General features: G+C 43.5%; 1 protein-coding gene across 2 annotated transcripts in view; it reads right to left on the reverse strand.

Annotated features, from left to right (window-relative positions):
* PIP5K1B (phosphatidylinositol-4-phosphate 5-kinase type 1 beta) overlaps window positions 1-22230 on the reverse strand; it is a 123225-nt gene that overhangs the window by 53359 nt on the left and 47636 nt on the right. The window contains exons 7-10 of one of the 2 annotated variants that reach the window (XM_030568059.1): window positions 9961-10172; window positions 2146-2229; window positions 1979-2027; window positions 991-1067 (exon numbers count right to left, since the gene is read on the reverse strand). In XM_030568059.1, coding sequence (XP_030423919.1) covers window positions 991-1067; window positions 1979-2027; window positions 2146-2229; window positions 9961-10172 — 422 coding nt within the window. Of the gene's footprint in view, window positions 1-983; window positions 1068-1978; window positions 2028-2145; window positions 2230-9960; window positions 10173-22230 lie in introns of both variants that reach the window. The other variant, XM_030568058.1, reaches the window with a different exon arrangement.

A 22230-nucleotide genomic window follows, 5' to 3' on the forward strand; every position in this document is an offset into this window, starting at 1 on the left:
TGCAGCACAATTTGGAATCAAGAAACAAAATATCTGATAGTTATTTCTCAAAACCTTTGCTGAAATCCAGCTTCCCACACCCAAATGGAAGGTAATTACTGGAAAGTTATTTGTTCTACTCTAACTTTCTAGGTCTTCCTAGTTTCACTTCTTGTCTGGTTAGAAAGGAATGGGCTCTCACATCTTGTACTTTTGAATGTTATAGATACTCCTGCTCTTTTAAGTCAGAGAATCCAGTGCCATTTCAGTGGCTAGGGATGAGGGTGATAAATGCGGTTAATAAACCTTCCAGCAACATTTTAAGTTTAATTCAGCAGAGAGTTTCATTGCTGCCTGCAGTACTGGTGGCCCTTTCTGGTTACACAGATCTTTGTATCCTCAGTGAACTATTTTTGTAATCTTTTTGGTGGTGCTTTCTCATTTCTTCCCAGCTATCTTATAGTGACATGCCCATTAATCTTGAAATGAATTAGATGATAAAAAGAAAGGCAAAATGAAGAAAAAAAATTCAAATGGGATTTTAAATCACAAAGAGGAGAAAATTTAATAATTTAGACATCTCCATCTTTCCAGATTCTCAAACCCCATTTTTGTTCTGCTAAAGCACAATAGAAAAGGAATCAGAGAAGGTCCATCCTTACCAAACTTGTCAGATTTAGGGCCCAATCCTTCAACCTTCATTTATGTAACCTAGACACATTCAAGTCAATGGGACTACTCATGTGAGCAAGGGCTGCAGGATAGAGTGTTACCTATTAGCTCTAAATGCCCTTGACATCATTTAAAATAAATCAGAAATGTCCTAATTCCAAAGATACAGGGAAAGCTCCTATTGACTTCAATGATCAGAAGGTTTGGGCTCTTAGTGTTTGTAAAATGCTGGGAGATCCCTAAATAAAAGGTGCTATTCTACCAGAGTGTAAAACACTATAAAAGAACAGAGTATGAAGTTATCCAGAGGGCTTACAATGACAAACCCTTACCTTGAACTTTTTGAAAACCCTCGAACTCATGAACTTTAAAAACCTGTCTGCATAAAAACTTGGTCTGTGGACTGAAACAGTGTCCTAAAAAGACAAAAAAGGCCTTAAAGTTACACTCTTCATATACAATTCAAAATGAAATGCGTAAGAGAAAAACCTGGCATGTTTTGGGTAAGTTATATCACGCCCTGTTTGGGAATTCATGCAAAGAGATCTAGGATTTTGCCATCTCAGAGGCTACTGTATTACTATATACTCCTCTTCTACCCATTTTGTTTCACTGTAATCTTGATAAAACACCAGTCTAATTATTTTAAGCATTCAAGATAATTTAAAAATACCCCTTTATAATTTATTCTATTCATATTTTACCAAGTCTTGCTCATATTAAAAAATGTATCATTTCCCTTTTTGGGTAAAAATCTCAACAACTGAAGGCTCAATATTCAAACATGGGTGCCCTAAAACGACCAAATTCCTTATCTGAATGCTTTAATCAAGCACTGATGGGCACTTAAAATGGCAGTGCATCTAAGCACCCATTTAAGCACTGAATACCACGGGGCCAAATTCTGCCCTGCATTACATCCTTTGCAACTGGGCTGATGTTGATTCAGGGCACAATTTGAGTAGTTAATTAACTTTGAATTAGCGTTTTGGATGGATTACTTCATCTCCGTTTTAGTTGTACTGTGAGGATAGTTTTGTGTAACCTGGTACAATGTAGTTATAAGGATGATCTGGTCACCTTTGCATGTGTGTCTGTTTTTCTTTTTATCTTTTATTTAAAAAAAATTAAACAATCAGCAAAATAAGATGGACATATATGTCAGAAATCACATAACTAAAATCACTAAGGAAAATATACAGAAAAAAATCACATCTAATTGCCTAGATACTACAGTGATGGGTGGATTATAAACGTAACAGCTCGCTGTCGTAAGCAAGAAAAAGAACTCTTATGAAAAATGCTAATAATTTAAAAAGCAACTTACCCCATCATAAACAAGTGCTTTCCAGGAATGTTCTAGCTTCTTCATTAACCTAAGCAATTAAATCAAAAAAACTTTGTGGAATTTCCTCATCTTGCAATCTCAGAATACTTTATTAAGATAATGGCTTTAAATATAGCAAAATATTTTCATTCTAAACTGCCACTTACCTGTAAGACTGTAGGATATCAATAATACCCATAAATAGAAGCAGCTTCTCTCCTTTATGGCTTTTAGCTGGAATGCCTCCCATTCTAATGGCAACAAAATAATTTTATTAGATATTGTATTTTACAGACTTTTTAATATCACTATTTAGAAGGTGAACTGCATTTACTACAAAACCCCCCCCAGCAACATTAAGGCTAGTTGTTGAATACAAGCTGCCCAGGGCTTCTTGCCGCCTCATCGGGAGCAGGGGGGGGTGGGGGTGAGGTGGAGGGAGAAAGCAGCCCAGGCCTCTTTGCCCTGGGGAGCAGGGTCCAGGTGCCCTTGCATCTCACTCTTGCTCCCAAGCCATGAAAGTCACAAGACAGCCAACGTTCCCAACCGGGAGTGGGGTCCAGCTGCCCCAGCTCTGGGGGCACCTGGGCTCTAGGTGCCTGGCTTTCTTGTCAATTTCATGGTAGACAACAGCCAGTATAAGGAATGCAGTGTCTACACAAACACTGCATTGTCCTAGCCACATAGGTGACAACTCTGTGCTTAATGTGTGCTTAGCACTTTTTTGTCAGCAGATCTCAATGTGCTTTACAAAAGGAGGTCAGTATTATCCCCACTTTCTATGGGGAAACTGAGGCACCTGGAAGGTAAAGTGACTTCTCCAAGGTCACCAGCAGCAAAGCTAGGAACAGAACAGCATTATCCTCCCATTAATATGTTGTAAGTTTAAACCAGGCTTCATTAGCTTTAATAGTATTTACCTGCATAAACTCCCTGGTTAACAGACAGTAAACCCTTTTCAATGTGAAATGAAGTCCTATTATATCAAGGATTGATTACACAGAATAAGAATGCTGACTCACCTCTCTTATTAGCACTGAACATGCATCAAGGATAGAATAATTTGAGGAGCCCTTGATTCTTGGAACAACCATAGTTGAAAATGTTTCATCCCTTTCTGTAAATTTATCTGTCACAACCTTAAAATCTCTGTATGTCACAGCCTGTTGTCAGATATTATGGGGATAGAAGGGGGGAGGGATAGCTCAGGGGTTTGAGCATTGGCTACTAAACCCAGGGTTGTGAGTTCAATCCCTGAGGGGGCCAGAAGGGGGGAGGGATAGCTCAGGGGTTTGAGCATTGGCCTACTAAACCCAGGTTGTGAGTTCAATCCCTGAGGGGGCCATTAAGGGGAACTGGGTAAAAATCTGGGGATGGTCCTGCTTGGAGCAGGGGTTGGACTAGATGACCTCCTGAGGTCCTTCTAACCCTAATAGTCTATGATTCTATGATTATCTTTTGGATGTGATAACACCATGGTGATCAGCACCTCTGCTTTATTAAAATTCCATGGCACTATTTGTAAGTGTGGGATTCTTAACATCAGTGTCCTGGCTGAATTCCAGCCTGTATAATTACAATCTGCCTATCTAAAATTCCTCTGGCAGTTTCAGTTAGATAGGAAGAGGGAGTAATATGTTTTAAGCTTCTCGGCTCCATTGGAGCTAAGATCAAAGTGTAGTTTCCTGTTCTTATCAGTTTAATTCCTTCAAATGGACATCTGCAAACCATTGTCCTGAAGATGGAATCTCCTGCAGCTATTTTTGAAAAAATTGATGCTGCCCTACAGATCTATGCTTCTGCTGAAGCTGATTTGCATATAGATGCTGCTGATTTACATATGCACTGCACTGCTGAAACCTTGAAAGAAATTTCTCTCTTCTCCTCTTTCAGCTACATCCTCATCGACCGCTGCTGTTCCTGTGTGTTCCACATTCCAGAAAACCCAACGGAAGCCTGGCCCAAAGAACCGGACCACCAGCAAGGATGAAAACATCAGGAGCTGGCAGAAAAAAAACCCCGGTGGGCACCTCTACAGTAAGATTGAGCAGCAGAAGACCAGCTCTTCGGGACCTCACATCCAGGAGCAAGAACGTCTCGACAGCTCTTCAGGAGGAGGAGCTCAGAAGACCCTCACTTGCTTCCCAAGTCCAGCATGCTGAACACCTCCCTGCTGCTCCAGAGACAGACGACACTGGAGGAGCCCCTCCGAAGATCTAGGACCAGGATGCTGATGGACACCTTGCTGAGAAGGATGCCACCAGCGGAGCCCCCCCAAGGATCCAGGACCAGGATGCTGATGGATACCTTGCTGAGAAGGATGCCACCAGCGGAGCCCCCCCGAGGATCCAGGACCAGGATGCTGATAGGCGCCCCGCTGAGAAGGATGTTGCTGGAGGAGCCCCCCCACAGACTGAGGACTAGGATGCTGATCACCACCCCACTGGGAAGGACGCTGCTGGAGGAGCGCCCTGAACAACTGAGGACCAGGATGCTGATGGCCGCCTTGCCGGGAAGGATGCCGCTGGAGGAGCCCCCCCAGATGACCAAAGACCGGGATGCTGATCACCGCCCTGCCAGGAGAGATGCCGCCAGAAAAGTCCCCTCAACAACTGAGGACTGGGATGCTGATCACAGCCCTACCGGGAAGGACTCCGCCGGAGGAGCCACCACAACGACCGAGGACCGGGATACTGATTGCCGCCCCACTGGGAAGGATGCCGCAAGAGGAGCCCCCCAGATGACCGAGGACCAAGAGGCTGATCACCACCCCTCCAGGAAGGATGCTGCCGGAGAAGCCCCCCAGATGACTCAGAACCAGGATCCTGAGCACCGCCCCGCCGGGAAGGATGCCACCAGAGAAGCCCCCGACATGACCAAGGACCAGGAGGCTGATTGCCGCCCCTCCGGGAAGAATGCCACCGGAGGAGCCCCCCAAACGACCCAGGATCAGGATGCTGAGCACCACTCCACCGGGAAGGATGCCGCCGGAGGAGCTCCCCAGAAGACCCGGGACCAGGATGCTGAGCGCTGCTCCGCTGTTCCAGAAGGAACAACCTCCTCAACCGGAGACTCTGAAACTTCTTACCACTCGCCTGTCTGGAGGAGGGCCGCTCGAAGGGAAATGGACTCCAGAGCCCTGGATCTCAATGCCACGTGCTGTCCTTCCGGGCAAAGAGACATCATGGCCAGTGAGTCCAGCACACCCCCAGGAGTGATTTCACCTCCTCAAGTTTCTCCACCAGAACCAGAGGAATCACCTGGTGAGTCTGCAGGCACAACAGGGGTCCACCCCACAGAGGGTGAGGCAGGGGACAACGACCACATCTACCTCCAGTACCCACTCTCTACAGGCCTCCTCCTCTGCCCCTTCTGCCTCCCCGTCCATGGAGTCCAGACCCTCGGGGCCCTCAGCAAGCAATTTGCAAGACCTACAACAAATGGACTGCTTTCCGGTGTAGCTGCTGCAATGCACCCTTCGAGACCCAAAAGAAATGCAAGTCCTATCACGCCACATGCAAGGGACCCCTCATGATCACGAAGGTGAACCCTGCTGATGTCCTGCGGACTCCAACCCCGACACCCACCGATAGTCTGGCTTCAGCACCCCAACCAGCATCCCCACCATCACAGCAGGCAAGGGGAACCAACTGCTAATCGAGGAAAGCACAACCCCCACCTCAAGGATCGATGATGCCACCAAAAGGACCAGCCCCATCTCCAGAATCCTCATGCTGGACCTTGCTGTGAAGTGGATCACTGCCACCTCCCAGGTCAACCACCTCACCAGACGTCTCAGCGACTTTATACAAAACATCCAGTGTGATACAACCATGAGACGGTGCAGTGCTTCCCCACAGGCAACCTCATGTCACCCTGCCATAGGAGCAACTAACACCGCACCCCAGGCCACACGGCGAGACCCAGCCAATGGTGGAGCCTCCCGCAGCCCCTGGTTCCCATGGCCAGATCCCGCCCCCAGGAGACCCAATACCCCCTCCAAGGTTACCCAACGAGCCTCCAACTGCCAAAAAGCCCATGCCCCACCGAGGACCCCTCACTCAGATACCTCGAACCATCCCCAGTGCTTCCAAACAGAGCCACGCCCCTACAAAGCCCAGCACCGGTGCTTCCAGAACCCCACTTTCTCTCGGAAGATCCAGCGCTGGCTCGGAGACACCGAGAGCGGCCCCCCCCACTACATCAGGACCCCCGCCTCAGGACCCACCTGAACACTGCTCCCTAGGTCGAGGAACAAGTAGACCAGCACCTGAACCCGTGGAGACACCGCAGCAGGAGGAACGACGTCCACGAGCGAGGGTTGCCACACGATGGCAATCTGCATTGGTGGGAGAACTGGCAAAGGCCAAGGACTTCGAGACCTTCAACAGCCTGATGGACAGACTGACTACAGAACTCTCTGCGGAAATTGCTCCCAGAAGGAGGGAACCCAGGAGAGCCTCACAGGCCACGCGCAGATTCCCCGCACTGGTGTCTAACAACACCGCCAGAGAAGGCAGGAGAGGGCACATCGGCCGCTTCTATGATCCGGCGGCTGCTTCCCATATACAGAAACAATACAGGATGAATCGGCTGAAAGCCATGAGGGAGATCCTTGACAGGACCTCCTCATATTGTGCCATCCAGCCCAAGAGACTCCACTCCTACTTCAAGGACGTGTTCGATAACGAGGCTCAGACCGACTTGCGACGCCTGGAGTGCCTTCTTCTGCTACCCCAGATCGACCTCACTGAAGATCTGGAGTGAGATTTCTTCCCCCAGGAGGTGCAGGCGAGTCTGACAAGGACCAAAACACCGCCCCTGGAAAAGATGGCATCCGCTACCACCTACTGAGGAAGCGAGACCCCGGCTGCTTGGTGCTTGCTTCCATCTTCACCAAATGCAAGCAGTTCCATCGCGTTCCTCACTCCTGGAAAAAGTCCTCATTCACAAAAAAGGGGACCGAGACGACCCCGGCAACTGGAGGCCCATCTCCCTCTGCTCCACCATCTACAAGCTGTACGCTAGCTACCGTCGCGGCAGGATCACGGAGTGGTCAGTTTGTGGGGCACTGTCAGTTCAGTCCAGAATGGCTTCATGTCCTCTGAGGGATGCTATGAGCATAAACTTCCTCCTTCAGACGGCCATCCAGGAGCCCAGAGGTCCAAGAGGCAGTGCTTCGTAGCATGGCTCAACATTCGGGTCCATGTCCCACCACCCACTCTTCGCCACCCTGGAGAGTTCGGGATGCTGGCTACCTTCATCCAGATCCTCCAGGACCTCTACAAGGACTGCACCACCACCATCCATGCCACGGACGGAGAGACGGACGCCACCCCATTCGCCGTGGCGTGAAACAAGGATGCCCCCTCAGTCCCATCATTTTCAACCTGGCCATGGAAACGCTCATCTGAGCCATCTCCAACGGCCCGACTGGCTTCGACCTGCATGGCAAGAAAATCAGCATTCTGGCCTACGCGGACGATCTGGCCCTGGCCGCCGACAGCTCGGAAAGCCTCCAGCAAATGCTCGATGTCACCAGCCAAGCCGCCAAGAGGATGGGCCTGCGTTTCAACCCCAAAAAATGCGCCTCCCTCCACGTTGACAGTGGCACCAGGGCGCTGGTCCAGCCTTCGCAGTTCCTTATCCAGGGCAAGTCCATGATCTCCCTTGAAGAGGGAGAGAGATACCAACACCTCGGCACACCCACAGGAGTCCATGTCCGGTAGACCTCCAAAGACACCATCGCAGAGATCCTACGAGACGCGGCCCAAATCGACTCCTCCCTGCTCACCCCCTGGCAAAAGATCAACGCCCTCAACACCATTCTGATCCCCTGCATCTCCTTTGTCCTCAGGGGATCAGCCGTGGCCAAGGTGCCCCTGAACAAGGCCAACAGCACCATCAGACAGCTGGTGAAGAAATGGCTCCACCATCCCCAGAGGGCGTGCATGGACATCATCTACATTTCTCACAGACAGGGCGGTGCCAACGTACCTCGGATGGGTGACCTGTGCGACGTAGCGGTGATGACCCATGCCTTTCACCTCCTGACGTGCCCGGATCCAACAGTGAGGAGCATCGCACAGGAGTCTGTACAGGGTGTGGTCAGGAAACGCATCACCAGGACCCCCTCCGAGTGGGACGTTGCCACTTACCTCAGCGGTTCCCTGGAAACTGAGTTCAGGAGAGAGGGGAGAGACCTAGCCTCTCTCTGGTCCCGCGCCCTCAACGCCTCAAGACACCTGGGTAAGAGGATTGGCTGCTGCTGGAAGTGGAGCGAGGAATGCCAGGAGCTGGGAATACTGGTGTCACGTGTAAAGACCCCGGACCACACCATCATCACCCCGACCGCTAGAGCCATGCTAGAAAGGTCCCTGAAAGACGCCATTCGCTACCACTATGCCGAGAACCTCAAGCGGAAGCCGAACCAGGGCAAGGTGTTGGAGGTGTCCAGCAAGTGGGACGCCAGTAACCACTTCCTCCTCGGGGGCAGCTTCACCAGGTTCGCAGACTGGCGGTTCATCCACAGGGCCCGACTCATCTGCGTTCCCCTCAATGGAGCCATCCGCCATGGCAGCCAGGACAAGCGCCGCAGGAAGTGCGGTTACGTGAACGAGATCCTGCCGCACGTCCTGTGTGGATGCAAGCAGCACTCCAGAGCCTGGCAGCACTGCCACAATACCATCCAGAACCGACTAGTGAAAGCCATCCCACTGTCCCTGGGGAAGATCATCGTCGACTCCGCCATCCCCGGGACAGACAGCCAACTGTGACCCGACATCGTCGTGAAGGACGCAGAAAAGAAGAAGGTCCTCCTAGTAGATGTCACGGTGCCTTTTGAAAACCGGTCCCCTGCCTTCCACGAGGCCCGAGCATGGAAGGAGTCGAAGTATGCCTCACTGGCTGAGACCCTGAGAGCCCAGGACTACGAAGTTCAGATACAAGCCCTGATCGTGGGAGCCCTGGGCTCATGGGATCCCAGCAATGAGCCGGTTCTGAGAGCATGTGGGGTCGGTCAACATTATGCCCAGCTCATGAGACAGCTCATGGCATCCGACACCATCAGGTGGTCCAGAGACATTTATATTGAACACATCACCGGACGCTGCCAATACCACACTGAGTAATTGAGACAGCCGACCAGTGAAATAACCCACTTCCTTCCCTGAGGGATCAAGGGACGCACCCCACCCATGTATCTATCCGCTCCACCAATACTGACTTGGACTCGTTCATTCCATGGGTGGCAAACCCGAGCCCACTTATCCACTGACACTTTAAAAACCCTTGCACCCCAATCTGGGTCTATGCTAGTTATGCGATATGTATGTATCTTTTCATCCTTGCAAACGATATCTGTAACCCCCCATAACCCAAGCGTGACCCCAGATGTACAGTACCTTCCCCCTCAACCTGTGTATATTTCATTTCAAACATTTCCTTTAATAAAATTTTTATTTCTGTAAGCTGTTAAAATATGTCTTGTTCCACCTCAGCGGTGGCTGCATTTCAACAGTTGGTGAAGCAATTCTTGTGTATGTAGTGAGTACGTTTCTTTGGGATGACAGGCTCTACACAAATATCAATGTAATCAATAATAACTTTTGCTCACAGCGCATGACACTGTTTACAGTTAAACAGAGATTGTGTGTGGAGGTCTTGTAATGATTTTCATTATATATAAGTGAGTTCACCACGTGCCGATAAATTGTTCTGAATTATAACTGCAAATGCCATTATGTATTTAAGGAAGATGAACTAATCAAAATTTTAATTTTCTGGTCTCCAGTGAACCTTGGTATGCAAGTCTTGAACACTTTTTACAAAGTATTTAGCTTAATCCTTCAAATCACTCCTATGTAATGCCTTCAAGGATGGGAAGCTAGCCAGAGTTAGATTTAATACAACATAGAACAGTTTGCAGAAATAAAATTTAGAAATTCCCAGTCAATTTTTAACAAGAGATTTTGGGGACTTACGTATTTGTAGCTTCTGTGATGACAGATTCCCCAGACTTTCCAGGACCTTGTATGGATTCCATGGCTGTAGAATAGAGAACTTTCTGTCCTCCATGACGTTTGGCATCAGATGCATTCTGGGAACTCTCCCCATCCTTCTCTTTTGTGATACTGTCCAATACATTGATCCCCAGCAGCAGACTATAATCCATGATTTTAAAGCTTTCCAGCACCTGTTAATTAAGAAGGACTGCATGTACTGTAACACACAAAATGACTACACAATTTAATTTCTGCTGTGTAATTCAACCACTTGAGAAAATCCAAATAAAAGGAAAAAACCCACACAGGTATGTCAATATAATGGGTTTGACTAGGACAGTTTGCAAAAAGATTAACAAAAGTAATATTTTTGTACTAGCCTCCCATCTTCTGTCTGAGATTCCCAAATCAACTTACAAATGTTAATAAGCTAACCATCCCAGCACCCTCATTAAAAGTGGGAAACCTAAAGTACATAGAAATGTAAGGCTTAATGTAAGACTATTTTCAGTTGGAGAGTTTGCCTCACCAGCAGCTCCATTTCATTTATAGTGAGAAAGCAGTTAATTAGTTATCTTCTACTCTATACACTATATACATTATTTTTATCCTATCTGATGTACTTATGGATGACCTGCTAAACATATACAAACCCAATGTTGAAAAAAATCCTTGAAGGGCAGATTTTCAAAAAGGAAAAGGGGCAGTCAAGATGCCTCACTACCATGAAAAGTCAATTGGATTTGGCACCTAACTCCCATTTGCAGCTTTGACAGGCTCTCTGTAACAGGCCAAAACTGGCCAATATAAACTTTATACTTGAACTATGACTTGATTTTTAACCAGTCTCCTCCTCTGGTCCTACCAATCACTTTGGCTCCCAGACCTTGACAAGTTCCACTTCCTCATTCTTGCAAGTATGTATAAGATTCTAATCTCAGTTGCACCAGTATGAATTCAGAGGGACTCCATTAAAAGGAAAAACCTCTCTCTGAGTCAATTAACTGTGCATAGGATCTCCTTCAGTCCCCCTTTTTACATTTTAACACTATATCAGAATCACCAGCAGACGGCTATGAAAGCCATGTTTGGCCCAGGGATAGCAACCTATTTAACTTTCTGTAATCTCAAAGAGAAATATGGAGCAACATGTGTTCTTTTCTTCATGCAGTTCAAGAATGATTTAACACAGATTTTAATACAAAGATGTCTTACTGCTAATGTTGTAATTTTTGGCACTGAACTACAAAATTTTATGTCATTTTACCAGGAACAAGAACAATTTGATTTTACAGAGACAACAAATGAAGCACAGTAACTCCAGGTGTGCCAATTCAGTCAGGCTTATCAGAGCCTGACTTCCTCAGTGTTTTGTGTAAAACACCATTCATTTATGAAACCCTGTGCACATATTTGCATTTTCAAAATGAGATCAGAAAAGATTTCAACATAGCTGGGAGTTATGTAACAGGGAAGAGGAGCTCCACCGCCTATGAATACATTTTATCGTACCATTGACTGTAGACATGGATGTGGGGAAGCTGTTTTATTAATATGCCCATTTCTAAAGCGTCCAACACTGTAATAACTAGAAGGCATACACACGATATTAGCATCTGTTCTATCCCCATTTTGAAACTCTCTTGCATCTCATGTTACTTTCCTGAATTAAATCACTTTTCTTGGCTGTCTTCAATGAGAAACATCAAAGCCTCCTTCTACCACTATAGTTAATGTGGGAAGACTTGCACAAAAAGTCTTACATTGTGCCCTAACTGCAGAAACATCAGGTCTCACTCTGATCTCTGGGTGTAACACATGTAAAATGACTGAGCAAGTGGTGTGAATATAAAAAGGTAACTGAGCAAAGTCACACACACACATCTTGCAGAATTCTTCTATAAAGGAGGAACAGGTTGGCTTCAAACAAAGTGCAAGAAAAGTGCGTCCACACACTCAAATGCATGAGATGAAGCTGTCAGCACCCCAGCATATCCTCTGTTCCTGCCAATATAGGCTTTTGGGCAACAATAAAATAAAGAATCTAGAATATTATATGACAAGATCAGAAAAATCTATTTCATTACACAGAATGTGAGACTGATGGGTCACTAAACACTTCTTGTTTTATGGCATTGGGAATCGAACTGCAAAAACAGCATAGTTAAGGAATATAAGATCCTGTATTGTATGAATACATTAGAATACTAGAGTCAGAGGAACTCACACAAGTACAGTTTTCTTTGCTCCTGCCATAGTAAATAAAAGTTTATTTTAAAAACATTTATTGAAGATTTTCATAGGTTGCCTATTTTTATAAAAATAGATGGTACAAGACAACTTGTGTTCCATTTAAAATGGAAAGAAAGCTGATGCGTAGCATATTGCAAAAAATAAAAAGTAAATTAACGTCTGCCCTTCTGAAAACACTACTCTGGTATTACAGCCAGTATCAGTGTCTACGTTAATCCTGATTTCATCAAATAAATATGCTTGCGAAGATGGTGCCATTTTCATTTGTGCACTTCACTTAAAAAAGAAAATCAGCTCACATTCTTTCATTTAATGAAACATGTCTTTGCCCCATTCTCTACCCCCTTGGGATTAGAACGTTCATGGTTCCGCTGAATTAAAATCAAGGGTAACACCAAGTTAATATCTGATACAGTCTCTTGAAAGACTATGGTGTATATCCAGCTTGCCATTGCAGAGGGATATATTGTGCAATACAGAAGAACTTTTCTAACTCTGACTGAAGTGATCCACCCCCATCTCCTTTTGCCCTGCTCCTTGAGCTAAACATTGACTAAGTTTCATTGCTGTCTGCATTTTTGTTCCAGGATCACTAAAACTAAACATGTAATACTTCCTAGCTGCTCTAAATCTCTTGGAAACTGAAGTGAGCAAAATGACATTTTTTTCTAGACAGACCCTCAGCCCATATTTCATTTTTACATGCAGCAACCTATCTGAACCCTACTGTAGCCACTTGAATCCTATTCTTGCTCTCTAGACATTTAACTGCATATACCAGCTGAAGAGATCCCAAATAAACTGAAATAATATTCAAATCTTTTCAGGGTACATTAAAATAGTAACTGCCATATAAATTATCTAGGCTCCAACATATCTGCATGCCTGTTGGTATATGAAACGTGTACATTATGATGACCTCTGTACCTATATATTTGCTAATCAAAGCAGGTAGCTAAGCCCTGATGCAAACTGATCTTAATCATGGTTCCATTTCCTTGTCAAAATGACAATGTTAATATGAAAAGACCATTAAACTAACTAGAATGTGCAGGAGAATGAGATACAAAAAACTATGGGCTTTACATAAGCCCACAAAATTAAGCAAAATTTGGCCCTACAGACCTCTGTCCCTGGTACTCCAAAACACTGCAAGAGGTACTCAGATGCCATATGAGCTGTAGCATTTGGGCACAACAGATTGAATTAAGGCTGGAAGAAAATAATGCCTCGATCTTAAGTTCTTCTGAGAAAGGAGCTTTTTGTCCTTAACTCTGAATTTCCTTATTTTAGTAGGTTTAAGTCAGGCCATTAATGTAGCTCTTTTAAAATTTAATTTCCTCAGTCAAGTTCACAATGTTCTTTGCTAATGCAATAAAAGAAGAATACAGATTGTGACAAGCAGTACAACTCGTACTGGTAAAAAACAGTATGAAATATCTGCCCTGTTATTAAAAATTCATGATCACAACTAGATTAACTATTGTTGCTTCTGTAATAGCTATTTAAATTTCTGGTATCAGTGGGTTAACTACTCTAATACTATGAATTATGAAATTTATGAACAGAGACTACACAACTGTTTGAAGTGTTTAAAGACTGCACTTTATTTATATATAATTTTGTAAGTATAGAGAATGTTGCCTAACAAACAAACTTGTCTCTTCTTTGTTTTGTCTTCCTGATTCACTGGCTCCAGAGACAATGAGTTCTTAATACTAAATGTTGCAAGTGTATTCAGAAAAGGAAAAAAAATGAATTCAATTATATCTTAAAAATTCTTTGGGACAAATTTAGCCTTAGAATAAGTGGGCCCAACTACCATTGAGGTGAATAGGACAGATACCTAGTTACTCAAAATCTAAATTTGGCCCTTTAGTTTTGTTTGTATTCCAATTAAAAATAGCAGACACTTAGGCTGGTCAGATAGCATATATCAAGATGAATTTCCAACTAGAAACAAACAGGAAAATGACACAAATTTCCCACTCCCTCCCACTATTTTCTGTCCAGCTCTATTCAGCATTGAAATATTGATTTTCCTTCAGGATACTTTAAAACCAGTAACTCAATCCTCAACACTCCTGTGAGGCATCTAAGTATTATCCTAATTTTATATTGGGAAAACTGAGGCAGAAAGGTTAAATAACTTGCCATGATATGAGAGAAAGTAAGAGCAGTCTTTAGAACTCAGAAATTTTTAGCTCCGTCACTTGTAGTCACATCATCTCTCTTACTCAACAAAACGGGGGCTGAGGCTATTTGACTCAATTTCCCCCAGCGCTACATAAAATGTCCCCATTCTCTCTTTTTTTCTGGAAAAGCTAGCACTTGTGAGAAAAAATATTAAAAAACTGTAATGCATCATCTAGTACATTTGTCACTTTTTAGGTCATTAGCATTTTGATTGACAACTTTTCCTCATTTGTAAAACAGCTCCTGTTGAAACTGTACATCTAATTACTTAGCGTTAGATAATAGCTGTCTTGTTTCCACACTGCCCAACAGACTATTCATTCATAATTCTCCCAAATGTGTAAAGATACATGCCATGGCTAAAACTAAACTACTGCATGCCCAACAGATATACCACATCAGGGTAAACATCTGCAAATACAAGCCACCTAAAACTTTAATTTCAGCACTGCAGGTAAGTGTGCTTGCCTTGTTTTGACTTGAGGCCAAAATTTCATCAGAAAGTTCCACAATAAGACCTTTTTGTCTAAACCAAAAAAGTCACCAGTTGGTCATCCTCAAAAACTCCTTCACATGTCCCTTTTCTACAATGCATGTAAAGCTGATCATCAGAGTTTTTCAGGAGATATTTAAAATGCTTAGTACAAACAAAATTTGTTTCTATACAAGGTGGGGTATACACAAATTCTGGATAAACTGGATTCAGACAACAAGGGTTTTTTGTAATCCCACAACAATTTCGTAAATCTTTCAGTTACATGATTACAAGTTTTTTATACAGAAGCATGTTGACAATTACTTGGAATCTTTTGCTCACTTTTGACCCAAGTAGGATGGGAAAAAAATCCAAAACATAAAATTAGGACATTGTGTGGTTTTACAATCCCCTGTGGGGAATTTTGGTCTATAAATTCACACACTAAATAGATGCTGCTCATCTGGATAAGTTTTGCGCTCTGCGAGAGTTATAATCTGAAAAAGAGTCAGAGATACCAGGAGACAACTTAGAGGGCTAAAGCAGTAGTTCTCAAACTGTGGGTCGCGACCCCGTTTTAATGGCGTCCCCAGGGCTGGCATTAAACTTGCTGTGGCCCGGGGCCAAAGTAAGAGCCCCACAGCCTGGGGCCAAAGCCCAAGGGCTTCAGCCCAGAGTGGCGGGGCTCACGTTACAGGCCCCTGCACCTGGGACTAAAGCCCTGGGGTTTTGGCTTCCCTGTTTGGGATGGTGGGGCTCAGGCAGGGCTGGGGCTTTAGCACTGGCTTCCGCCCCCTCTTGTGGGGTTGTGTAGTAATTTTTGTTGTCGGGGGCAGGAGGAGGAGAGAAGGTGTCACTGTGCGATGAAGTCTGAAATGCCAGTCCAGAGCATGGCGGATGGAAAGGGGCTGGCTGGGGAACAAGACTATGGCTGTGGTGGGTGTGGGAAGTGAGGATGGTTAAGGAATATTGTGGTCAGGTAAAAACTAGTCAGCAGAGGTTTAGGTGGGTGGCAAGTGGATGTCAAGTGTCAAGGGCAATAGGAAAGATGGCTGGAAGAAGTGCAGGTCCATCCTCTCAACAGACTACCAAAACCCATTGTCCATGCACATTCATTTCATGCCAGGCTTCTTCAACTGGACAAGTGCTGTTTTTCTGATCTGGTCTTGCTTGATTCAGCAGTGAGTAGAAAAAGTGACCAGGTTCACTGTTTCACTCCTCTTCAATCAGAAATTTCCAAAGCTGCTTACAGATGACTGTCACGCACACAAAGCGTGCTCTTGTATGCCACAGGATGTAAAGATTTCCAGGAAAATACAGGTCTTGTCATTGACTCTATTCTCTTAGAATACAAGTTTCTGTTTATGTTACCCACCAAAGCATGTTAAACTGGATTAGAAACAAAAATGTGGAAGGGCCAAAAGGTCTGCACTACTTCGTAATAAACATTTAGATCACCAAGATATTATTAGATTACATATCAGCTTTCTTTGATGAATTGCTTCACCTGCCTTGCACTTTGTGGGACTGAAAGGAGACAGAGGATGGTATTGTAGTTAAGACACTGGACTGAGACCCCCAAGATAGGATTTAATTCACAGCTCTACCATATTCTGACCATGTGACCTTTAGCAAGTCATCTACTCTATCTGTGCCTCAGACATCCACTGTAAAATGGAGATGATAATCCTTCCTTTTTCCCATCCTTTGTCTGCGTTGTATATTTGGATTATAAACTCTTTGGGGCAGGGAGTATTCCAGGCATACATCTTTTACAGTGTATCAGTATAGTGCAGGGGTCGGCAACCTTTCAGAAGTGGTGTGCCGAGTCTTCATTTATTCACTCTAATTTAAAGTTCCGTGTACCAGTAATACATTTTAAACGTTTTTAGAAGGTCTCTTTCTATAAGTCTATAACTAAACTATTGTTGTATGTAAAGTAAAAAATGTTTTTTAAATGTTTAAGAAACTTCATTTAAAATTAAATTAAAATGCAGAGCCCCTCGGACTGGTGGCCAGGATCCAGGCAGTGTGAGTGCCACTGAAAATCAGCTCGCATGCCTCCTTTGGGACCCATGCCATAGGGGTATAGTATAGGCCCTAGTATAGTGCCTAGTCAATGATATTCTGATCTCAGTTGGAGCATCTTGGCACTAACAACAATGAAATGTTGCCTAACTTTACTTGGCTTCTGTGTCATCTGAGAACTAGTTCAGGGAAAAACAAACCACTACCACTACCAATTTCCCAAAGGGACCTACTGCTTTAAATTTAATTATTGCTAATATACACACATGGCCAGAATCATTCCTCAGATATGCACCTACACTCCCCCAACTCACCCAATTCATCAATCGTTTAAATATTTGTCATTTCATTAAAAATAATCTGATTTTCAGTTCAAATCCATCTTCTTCATCTTTAGCACAAAATTCTCTAAAGACTGCACAATTCAACTCTCTCCAACGTCTGTGTTATATCATTTCAATGTCTTTCATACCTTAGTGTGTAACATACACGACAAAGCTTCCACATTTTTGGACAGTTCACATTTAAAACCATTTCTATTAATATTTATGAAAATGTAATTATGTCTATTGGAAATTGAGACTCTGCACTATGCTTTAATAATTTATTACTTAAAGAAAAGAACAACATTGTAATGAATAGCATGATGATTAAGAATAAAACCAAGAAATTTAGGTCACACAGTTATCAGACTAACTCTGATCCATTTTCTATTTAACAATAAGAAATAAAGCAATGCTGATTTACTGACCATCATGAAGTAAAGCAGGTCTCAAAGGAAAACCGCAGGAGAATACTAAAGTATAGGAAAATACTAATGGCCAATAAGAACAAATTGATTCAGTCTGGTAGAATGCTTTATACTGGTACTGTATACTTGTCTTTTTTAAGCTTGACTATTACACATTGGAAATGCATATTTTCATTATAGTCTATCTATATAATTAACACTGACATTTTAAAAATAAGTTTAGTACACAAAATTGAAAGCTATTCTATAATCTGAAGAAACCAGTATCTATTATTCTCCTTCTCAGAGTCCAGCAGTTTGTATAATATATTAAATGGCAAAAAGCTATGTGAAAGGAATACTGAGACTGTAATTTTAAACAAGATTATACAAAGGCAAGAAACACAAAAGTTAAAGATATTTGTCAACTTGAAATCTAGTCATTGAAATCAAAAATTGTTAAAAGCAGTCTGTTGCCCCCAAATCCTCCTTGCTAGTTTTTGTGACTTTACAATCACATTTTTCCCCGCCTTAGAAGAACGTTTTCTTAGCTCCCGCTGTTGCTGTATAAAAACACCCACACAAACCAACAAGAGAAAAAACAGAATATGGATCTAATCCTGAAACCTGATTTGTTGGTGGCCCCCTTGGGATCAGGGTCTAACAGACTGCACAGAAGTCCTGTGAAACACACAAATAAAATTAACTGAAAATAAGATGGAGAAATCCACCCCCCCAACACACACACACACACACACACACTTTCTTTCAATTACAGTAAAATTAGAGTGTTACTTGTTAAAATTGTAGGTAAAAAGAATCATCAGGACAAATGTTCTATTTTTAAGTTCATGATATCTCTAGAGTACCAATAACAATATTGCCAGTGGGTATTTTATGGTTTATCTTGTCACAAATTTTCATTTGAAAAAAAAAATTAAGTGAAAAATGGTCTTTTAATAAAAATTCTTAGTTTTCCCAAAACGCAATTCCCCTTCCCCCCAAAACTAGGAGAGAAAAAAATCACTCCCCTCACACCGCTTTTCCCTCCTTTCTTTCCTATCCTCTTTCCCTTTTTCAGTGGCAAAGTGGGAAAGGGGGGGAAAAAGGGGGGAAGGAAGAGAAAAAAAACTTTAGGATTTGGATGAAAAATGGACACATGAGAAAACTTTTCAAAATCTGTGAGAAACATATTTATGGTTTTTCTACTAGCTGTACTAAAAATATAAATATGTTTAACCAGAGAAACAGGAAATGCTACATATATACAATGCAGCCAATTTAACATAGCCATTGAAACAATAATGGGATGTCTAGTTTAACATTACACTTCTACCTGAAATGTGTTTATCTACTGTTCCATACAACAGCTAAGACTAAAAGAGCTGAAAGATAGGATAATAAAAACCATAGGTATAGTTCTTGAAATTATTTTTTTTAACTTACTTTTAAAAAATGGACTAGATTTCAAGTGGGTGTTTAACTTTTGTATTTCCTAATTTGTTGTCGAGCCTCAAATGTGCATTAAAGTTGATGGAATAGTGTTTGCCATAAGATATGTAGACTGTACATTAGGATACCACAAAGGAAGCACATTAGTCTCTGCTAAATTCCTAGCAGATGCCTAAGGCACATGCTTCAGAGTTCTTAACTATTATATATATTTTTAAATGAACCTTTTCCCCAAACTACATAAAGGAGAATATCCTCCTTGTGGGTGGGTCCATGAGGCCATGTAAAGCCCCACTACAGTCAAATGGACTCCATGTGGGCAGAAGGGTCCAGATAGTTGCAGGATTTGGGCCTTAATCTTTAAAATCTTGGCCCTGCTGCTAAATAGACCAGACAGAGAACAACATCTGAAATCTGGAACACCTCGTTATCTTTTACTTGCCAAAGTTTTAACTCTGGGGTTTCTGTGAGGTTTCAGAATTTCTGTCAAGTATAATATTTGTTTTAGGACATTGGCTGATCTCTCCTGAAACACAACTTTCAACATCCCCCCCCCCCCCCCCCCGTCCTGTTTGTTTGAGAATAAGCTCATGAATTGTGCCTGGAATGGAATCAGTGTCTACACAATTTGAGAGAGTGCCCTGCTGGGTATGTACATTGCTTCAGGGTTTACACTGCTGAGGACTCTCAGCACTCCTTTTTCCTCCTGGATGTTTACACTAATGAAAAAAGTGGTTCAGGAACCATTTATAAATGTGGGTAATTGACATTAGTTTAGTAATGACTTGAAAAAATACATTACCCAGTACAATAACTGGCAGAAGGACAAAAGAAAATGCCTGCATACATCCATGTTCTGTTGTGGGGAGCTGTTTCAGTATTGTCAACTCTTGCAATTTTATTGGGAATCTCATGATATTTGGTGTTTAGCTCATGGGATACTGTGATTACATGAATTTCCACTCCATACGGCTAAATGCAGTGCCTTGCATGGTGTCAAGGATCAGAGGGGCAGCTGTGTTAGTGTGGATCTGTAAAAGAAGCAAAGAATCCTGTGGCACCTTATAGACTAACAGACGTTTTGGAGCATGAGCTTTCGTGGGTGAATACCCACTTCGTCAGATGTTGCATCAGACGAAGTGGGTATTCACCCACGAAAGCTCATGCTCCAAAATGTCTGTTAGTCTATAAGGTGCCACAGGATGCTTTTACAGATCCAGACTAACACGGCTACCCCTCTGATACTTGTGATTACATGAGAATCTCAACTTTCATTTAAAAATAAAATCAAAAGTTTCTAGAGTTCATGATTGCAAACAAAGTTTGAAAATGTGACCCAAGTGAACGCCAAAGGTTCAAAAGCCAGATAGCAAATACAGTAAAAGCTGTTTTATCAGACACTTCATTAACTGGAAAGCTCTATAAATCAACATTTCTGATCTTCACCGAAATGGCTGTTTATAGTCTGGCTGGCGTGGGGCAGGAATGGGGTTGGGGTGTGGGGGGAGGGGAGGTGCCAGATCCACAGGCTACTCACCTTGGGCAGTTCCCAGCAAGTGGCAATCTGTCCCGACTGCTCCTAGGCAGAGGTGCTGCAGGCGGCTGTGTGTGCTGCCCTAGCCTCAAGCACTAGCAATGCAGCTCCCCTTGGCTGTGAACCCCAGCCAAGGGGAGTTGCCGGGGTGGTGCCTGCAGGTGGAGGCAGTGCACAGAACCGCCTGCCACATCTCTGCCTAGGAGCAGCCGGGACAGGTGGCCGCTTGCAGAGAGCCGGCCAAGGTGAGCAGCCCATGGATCTGGCACCCCCCAACCCCATGCCCCAACCTGCTGCCCTGAGCCTCTTCCCACGCCCAAACTCTCTCCCAGAAGCCACGCTCCACACCCCATCACCCTCCTTCTTAGTTAACTGGCATTTTTCCCCACTTACTGGCACCCGCTATTCCCCCCACGTCAGATAAAAGCTTTTACTGTAAAAAGAATATAGAAATTATTATTTCATAAAACCCTCATGGTTATTAAACTGATCTCATGATTTTTGAACACTCGCGGCTGGCAATACTATCGTTTCCTAAAAATCACGGCTATGAAGCGCAGAGTTTTTCCTTCCTCAAAATAAAGCTGTCTCAGTTCCCATTCAAGAACAAACATATAAGTAGTTGAGTAAATGGTTACTAGACAGCAGTATGCATTCTACCAGGTAACAACAGGGTACTTCAGGGTCTTGTGATTAGTATTCTAGTCCCCCTCACCTACCCAGTTAGGTCCCTCATCAGGATCCCATTGAATCATAGAATATCAGGGTTGAAAGGGACCTCAGGAGGTCATCTAGTCCAAACCCCTGCTCAAAGCAGGATCAATCCCCAGACAGACTTTTGCCCCAGATCTCTAAATGGCCCCCTCAAGGATTGAACTCTCAACCCTGGGTTTAGCAGGCCAATGCTCAAACCACTGAGCTATCTCCCCCTGTCCCCTTGAAGTTAATGGGAATTTTGATGAAATCCTGGATTAGACTTTTCTTTTCTTTCACCTGCAAATTTCAGATTCTAATCTGAATTCAACCCAGGTTCAAATTTAAAGTAAACGATCACCTGAAATAGCTGAGTTTCACTTCATTCCATGCAAACACAAAGCGATCCATTAATTGTAGAAAACAGATGCAGATAGCTACTCTTCCTCCCCCTTCTCTCCCACCCCTCTCCCAGTGACATACATCAGGCAAGAATTTGGCTCTAGATACAATTTAATTTTAATACATCTTGACAAAGCTTAAAGTCTGATGTTGCATCATTTGCTACTGTAAATCTTACATTGTATATTCCCTCACCTTTATATATAATATGCTGTACGCATTATTTAATGGAAAGCAGGTATTGTAATAAGCAATCGCAATAAACGAGAGTAGTGTTTTCTGAAGCAAAGGGTGTGTCTACCTGAGGAGGTGCATCGCAAAAACAAAAAAAACAAACAGAAAATCCTAGCTGGGGTGAGATGGTGAAAGTGGGAGCAGACACCTCTCAATAGTTTTCTAGAGTCTCAGATTTGGTTTTTAAAAATGTAACTCCCTACCTCCTATGATTGTAAAAGTAAACCTTGAAAATGCGAGGCCTTGGCTACA

Source organism: Gopherus evgoodei, chromosome 6 (genome assembly GCF_007399415.2).
Source record: "Gopherus evgoodei ecotype Sinaloan lineage chromosome 6, rGopEvg1_v1.p, whole genome shotgun sequence".
Lineage (NCBI taxonomy): Eukaryota > Metazoa > Chordata > Testudines > Testudinidae > Gopherus > Gopherus evgoodei.